The 7,023-nt window shown below is 34.2% G+C and overlaps 1 protein-coding gene across 1 annotated transcript; it reads left to right on the top strand.

The window, feature by feature from the left end:
• Positions 1-223: 223 nt before the first annotated feature.
• On the top strand, positions 224-5,509 carry vma21 (vacuolar ATPase assembly factor VMA21). Its single transcript, XM_024283329.2, has 4 exons — positions 224-423; positions 657-766; positions 3,387-3,566; positions 5,086-5,509. The coding sequence occupies exons 1-3, from the start codon at positions 362-364 to the stop codon at positions 3,524-3,526; spliced, it is 312 nt and encodes a 103-aa protein (XP_024139097.1). The 5' UTR covers positions 224-361; the 3' UTR covers positions 3,527-3,566; positions 5,086-5,509.
• The last annotated feature ends 1,514 nt before the right edge of the window (positions 5,510-7,023 follow it).

The raw sequence follows: 7,023 nt of genomic DNA, 5'->3' as shown, positions 1-7,023 counted from the left end.
TAAAAACAAATATAAAATGCATTAATCAAGAGAAAGTGGATAATTTATGTCTAATCACTAATACATCTTTTGCTTTTTAACCACTAATTAGTAGAGATTACACACAAATTAAACGTATTTTTCGAGGAAATGTATTAAATATACATGTTTAGAAATTAATTTTGTACAGGATCAATATTTCCCTAGTTTGTAGTTCTGTGGCGAGTTTGATTGAAATCTCGCGAGATTTGCTGGAGCACATGGGTAGTGATCTCGTGACCATACCGGAAGTGCTACTTTCAAAGCAAGCGGATGATTGAAGCTAACAACAGCACAAAGCACCTCATTTGAATCTCCAACTAGAGTTTTTATCCACACAGCAATGGACGGATCAGTCCGAGCATCGTTGGACGCCCCCGCTGGACCACCACCGTACTACAGAGGGTGAGAGAAAACGGTCCACTTAGCAACGTTAGCATGGTAGCTTGACAGCTTAGTGACTCATAGCTTAAAAACAATGCGCTGCTTAATGTTAAGGATATGCTCAAGATATTTGAATACAACAAAAAAACATAATTTAATGTGCTTCAATAAGAAATGACCACATATTTCAGTACATTTCTGAATATTCACTCCTCTTTTGCTCGGTTATTCCTAACAGACTTGTACTTTTGCAGAAATGAAGGTTCCCTGGTTTCAGCCCTCAAGACATTACTGTTCTTCACTATCCTGATGGTCACTCTTCCAATTGGTCTTTATTTCACATCAAAGACATACGTATTTGAAGGTAAGTTTCCCTAAACTTCACACTATACCCTGTTCCACCTTTATTAAGGACCAATTGTTTGCTTGTTTATTTATTTTAAGGGATTATAAAATAATTTAATATTAGGGGTAGAAATTGTCAGTAAGCATTTATTTGATTATACTGAAAGTAAGAAAAGATCATTTATCATCAATTTTGAATTATACATTCCTTTAAAACTACTAACTAATAAAATTAAAAATGGTCTGCACATATGCTCCTGAGTAACAAAAGTAAACATTTCTGAAATTAATTTGATATATTGCTCATAAATCTCAACTCTGCAAAAACACACCCCATACAAATAGGCAGCATTCTTTAAAAAAAAAAAAAAAAGTATTTTAAATATGCAAAAAATTTGCCAGAAAAATTTTCTTGTGACCAATAATTCATACTTTTCACAAAGTTGTGTTTTTTGATTATTTTCTTGCAATACAGAAAATAAGACGTTTTTTCTTTACTAGAGTATTTTTACATTCTAAAGATTTTTTTTAAGTTTCTAAAACATTTTGTAACATTCAGAATTGTTTCCTGAAATTAGTCACCTATTAGTGCATGAGTGTCAAACTAAATCACACAGGGGCCAAAATCCAAAACGCATCTCAGGTCACGGGCCAAACAGGATAAACATCTATAAAACACACTAAAACTAAAATTGGAAAACTTTAAAAATGTAACTTTTAAAACATAAATTTGCATTAAAAAAAACATGCAGAAAATATTATTCCAGAATAAATCAACATAAACCTTAAAAAACTTTCAATATTTTGCTCTCCATAAAAATACATCTTGTCAAAATTATTCAAGTTAGAAATAAACTATATGCTAAAACAATAAAAATCTAAAATTTCTTTACTTATGTCATTTTATACGACAAATTACACTTACAGATTTTGATCTGTTAACTTCATTTTCTGAAGTTCTTGCTTTTTTTTTTTTTTTTTTTTTTTGACAACCTCTGATTTTATGAGACCCGGTACTAAACGGCTGTTTGTCCTTATGATTAAAAGTTTGTCAAACAGTTGCAACTTTTGGATGTTTATATGAATTTAAATCTAAAATTATTATTTTAACTTTAAATGTTTTGTAGAGAAGATGTTTAGTGGTGGTGTAATGTAAGTGTCACATAAATGAAAGAAATCAATAACTTTTTTGAAATAGTTAAGAAATATTTTGTCACTGAATCACTTAAAAAAATGATCAAAACTACGAAAAATTTATTTATTTTTTATTATTTGTTTTTACAGAAAACGAGCTGTAAAAGTTTTCCTTTTTCAAAATGAATAGGAAAGCGGTGTAAAATTAATGGTCAGTTTGCCTGTAAATGTCTGAGGTTTTTTAAAAAATATATGTCAGTGGATTAACAACTCTTATCTTTGAGGAGATCATCTGATAAAATCCCAGATGAAATAACAATAAAACAAAATGATCTGGAGGGCCAGATATAATAGCCGAAGGGCCGGATCCAGCCCCCGGGGCCTTGACTTTGACACAGGGTTTCATTTAAAAAGATTTTGGACTTAGGCATAGTCATGTGGTTAATAATTGCAATCTGTTATTATTTACATTTTTTTGAGAGCTTGTGTGCCTATTATTAAATCCTGCACATTTTATATATCAAACAGTATATTTGTTAAGTCGAGAGAACTTCTTATTTCAAGTTTTGACCTAATTTTTGACTCAGTTCTGCATGAAAATCAAAAGTTTTGCAAAGTAGGAAATGGCTTTAAGGACAATCGATGGATCACATAAACATTAAATGTTCCCATGATCAGAAGTGATAAAGTTTCACCACAAAAATCAAACACTAGTCCCAATTTTCCCCTTTTTATTTCTGAATAGAACCTTTTATTCATTGATGGTATTGGATAATTTATCATCGGTGTCCTAAGTGGCGCCTTAAAGGAAAAGCAACTTGCGTTTTGTATCTGTGATTAAAAGCAGGAATACTTTCAGAGTTTGCACCACAGTTAAATGAGGTCTTTCATAAAATCAGCTCTCGGGTACATTAAAAATATAGGACAAAAAAAAAAATCTATATTTTGCTACTTAAAATGAATTATAAAAGTAGACACAAGCCTTTGTCTTAAACTCTTCCCTTGGTAAGATTTTCTTTTTTATTTTGCTGTTTTTTTGTAACTAACGCTTAAGTAGGCTTCCTTTTAAATTTTACTTGAAGTTTTTAGTTCTGTTACTATTGTAAACCTATCGTAACTTATTGAAGCTTAAAGATCCCTCGCCCACCTTTTGCAATCTTGCATCATTTTTAACAATGCAGTGCGTTCAGCATTCTGATTGGCTGAAGACTTTGTCAATCAGTTTCCTCCTTACCATGCCTCCTGTCTAAAATCTGTTCATCGTAAATCTTCAATTGCATGCAGATCTTGGTTTTCATTCTGTAAAACAACTTTTTTTTTCAACTTTGAGAGTTTAAACAAGAGAAAGTGTGAAAATGTTCACTGAAAAAAGATGCCACTTATTGCGGGATCGTAACTCTCGCGGTGAACGAGGGAACAATGCATACCTAAAACCAAAGTTTACGTTTTGACAAAAGTGCAGTTTCTTCTCATCCTAACGTCCTTTCCCCCTTTTTGTCTTTTAGGTTCAATGAAGATGTCGAGTTCGGACAGTTATTTCTACGCAGCCATCGTGGCCGTGCTGGCCGTGCATGTGGTTTTGGCTTTGTTTGTGTATGTGGCGTGGAACGAAGGCACGCCTAAAGGCAAGGGCAAACATGATTAAGGCATGCCCTTATCTGCTCGTGAGGCCAGCAGAGATGATGGTAAGACGTGGGCACGGATCCACCCCCCTCTATTTTCCTTCTTCCCTTCCACCCTCTGCCATGGGCATCAACACTCAACACAGCTCCATCTACAAACCAGACAGCTGGGGTATCTGGTTTGTGCGCAGGCTTTAACCTCGGGTCAGAGCAGGAAGTCGCTGTATTTTCTTTGGCATGGGGGAGTAATGGCTGGTGGGTGCTTTTTCCTGCCAGCCCCGACAGGCACATATTTTTGTTTTTCTTACTGTCATTTTCTGAAGTTGTTGCTTTTTTTTTGTTTTTTGACAACCTCTGATTTTATGAGACCTGCTACTAAACGTCTGTTTGTCCTTCAGATTAAAAATTTGTCAATCAGTCTCAACTTTTGGATGTTTATATAAATTTAGATCTAAAATTCCTCCTAGTCTCCAATGTTCTCCAAGCTTTTTTTTTGTTTTTTGAAAAAAAACTGTCACTGTCATTTCATCTCTGATGTGTTCTGTCATGCTGTGATGCTGATTTAACCATTTATTTTAACTTAATGTTTTGTAGAGAGGATGTTTAGTGGTGGTGTAATGCAAGAGTCAAATAAATGAATGAAATCAATAACTTTGTTGAAATATTTTAAATATATTTTGTCGCGAAATCACTTAAAAAAAATGTTCCAAAATGTACTTAATTTTTATTATTTGTTTTTATAGAAAATAAACTATAAAAGTTTTCCTTTTTCAAAATGAATAGAAGAGCGGTGTAAAATTAATGGTCAGTTTGCCTGTAAATGTCTGAGGTTTTTAAAAAAAAAAGTATGTCAGTGGATTAACAATTCTTATCTTTGAGGAGATCATCTGATGAAATCTCAGATGAACTTTTTTTAGGTTGGCGCGTGATAAACAAGCTGTGTCACACAGGAGGCCGTGACTCCCCCAGCCGGCTGTTGTGTAAGGCGAACTCCACCAAAACTGTGTCTCAGTGAAGTCGTTGTGTGGCTCATTTTGTCGTGGATAGGGTTTGTTGTAGTGTTTATCCCACAAGCGATCTAGCTGTCACAACAGTAACCACCATGACAGGCTCTGTAAGCGCCGCTGTAATGAAACATCTCATGATTAATATCTTTATTCGTCCTTTTACGGAACAGTCCAGGAGAAAGTTCATGAATCTCTGCTCCTCCAGACGAGGAACACTTTCATTTTATTGGGGCGCTCCTCTCGACCTGATGTAAAATGTCTCGTTGGAGAAAATCGATTAAGTAACCATAACAGTGTGAGCTTTCTCTGGCTGGCCCATGGGAGTCTGCATCGACTTGTGCATAAAGTTTTTTAGTTGTCACATGGCGGCAGCAAGCAAGCGGTCAGCCTGTTCCCAACAACACAATGATGAAGCTAAGATGAGAGCTGACAGATGCAAAGCTGTAATGACGTTTTCTGCCCCAGAAACCATGTCAGCAGATGACTTTTCCTTTTTTCTACCCCCTTCGTTCTGCATGAACCGCCACACACTAGTACGTCTGCTTTGCTCTCTCTGCTTTTTTTCTTCCCTGCAGTGTATGGGGGTGAGGACCACGCAGCCTGCATTGATTTGAAGAAGAATTGTGTCATGATGAGGTGACAGGCCTGCAAGCACTTTCCCTGTGGTCTGATAGTTCAGACGGGCTCCTGCAGAGTTCATGCAAGGACGAGGTTTACTTCTGGCTTTTTTTTATTTATTGCACATTCACAGGTTTAGTGAAAAGTGTGATGGAAAACAGACTGAAGCAGGCATTTACTTTAGTCAGGAACTAAAAAAAAACAAAAACTACATAGTCTTTTTGTCTTGTCTAGTCTATGAAGCAATCCTCATGAAGTCCTGCTGCATGCCGCACTGAGCTGGGTTAAATCATCGAGTGGAAATGCATCAGAATTTCTTCACACTTTCATCAGACATTCATTTACTTGAATAAAAAATCGGGAATAGTGGAAAAAAAAAAATCAGAAATGAGTCCGCCAGCAGAGGGCGCCCTATTTTCAGCAAATGCAATAAATCTGTACCGTCCCTAAAGTAAGGGAGGAGGGCAGCAGAGAACTGCAGCTGAGAAGGACTGCAATGCAGGAAGACTTAAAACTTTATTTAAAACATCACTTTACTTTTTACAAAAAGCTTAATCCAAAAACCCTGATTTAATTTTTTTCTTTTGATTTTCTGTGGATTAAAAACCCTGATTACCCAATTATAAATTTTCTCAAGAGACATTTCAAAGCCTCATCCTAAATCTGTTTAACTGATTTTTTTTTTTTTGTAGGGTCTTGATTTAGATTATTACTATTTAAATTTTGAAATCTTTACTGTTTTTTCCAATGCAGTCATTGATACAGTTTAGAGGAAGTTATTAAAAAAAAAAACTAAAACGTCACACAAAATTCTACTAACTACAAATTCAAACATTTCAAGATCAATCCGATCTAGCTTTTAAGCATTCCTTTTGAAATCTGCAAAATATTATGTACTTCCTGTTTTTGAGGCATACATTTGCATTTGAGTGCAGCTCTACCAGCTGATTTAAAGTACTGTGGTGACATTTGTATTAAAAACATCACTTCTTACCAAGACTTGGAAAAACTGGTGACATGGAACACCGAAAAACATGAAACCATCATTCTTTGAGGGGAAGGACGGTTCTGTTTGCTACTTTTGAAGTAACAAAGAAGTTAATGCAACAATTGATCGTCAAACCCGAAAAGACACAATATATTAAGATGATCTAACATTTAGCTCAAACTATACATTAAATATATGTAAACATGTTAGTTTTTGTATGATTTTCTTTGGTAAAAAAGGAATCAAATATAGCATCTGAACAACAGAAAACAAGGTTACAATATTACCAAACTAAATAATAAATATAAAACTAAGGTTTTTGTTTGATTAATAAAAGTGGTACTCAAAGGGGAATACATTCATCTATAGTACACTAATAGATGGTACCAAAACTTTTAGTTGGATCTAATGCAATATAGATAAAGAACAGGTTTCACAAATAAATGGAACAGGGAAGATGCTTTATCAACTCATTTTATCTTTGTAGCAGCTTTCCATCTGACTGAAAGGTATTTGATTGCTGATTAAACTGTGTTTAAATGGAAATCATATTGACAATTTTAAATTTAAGTTGTCCCTAAAGCCAAAGATGCTCAACAATGTTTGACTCAAGATTTAATTTTGTCATTCCTGCCTTTAAAAACTACATTTTTAGCTTTTAACTTAACACTGTTTGGTTTCTTATTTATTTATAATAATATTAAGAAAAAACACATAGTAAACAGCACTCAGAATTGGTAATCCTAAAATAAAATTGGAAGCTTTGATTTCGATATTTAATTATTGCAGAGATGCAGTATTTTAAAATGAAGAGTTTCATTTCAATGTCAAAGATTAGGTCAAATCTGCTGTCACCCAGAAGGTAAACCTAAATTATAATATTAGAATTAAAATATGTTTTATATAA

Source organism: Oryzias melastigma, linkage group LG10 (assembly GCF_002922805.2).
Source record: "Oryzias melastigma strain HK-1 linkage group LG10, ASM292280v2, whole genome shotgun sequence".
Lineage (NCBI taxonomy): Eukaryota > Metazoa > Chordata > Actinopteri > Beloniformes > Adrianichthyidae > Oryzias > Oryzias melastigma.
The sequence above is the reverse complement of the archived record's forward strand: the minus strand, read 5'-3'. Positions and strand labels throughout refer to the sequence as shown.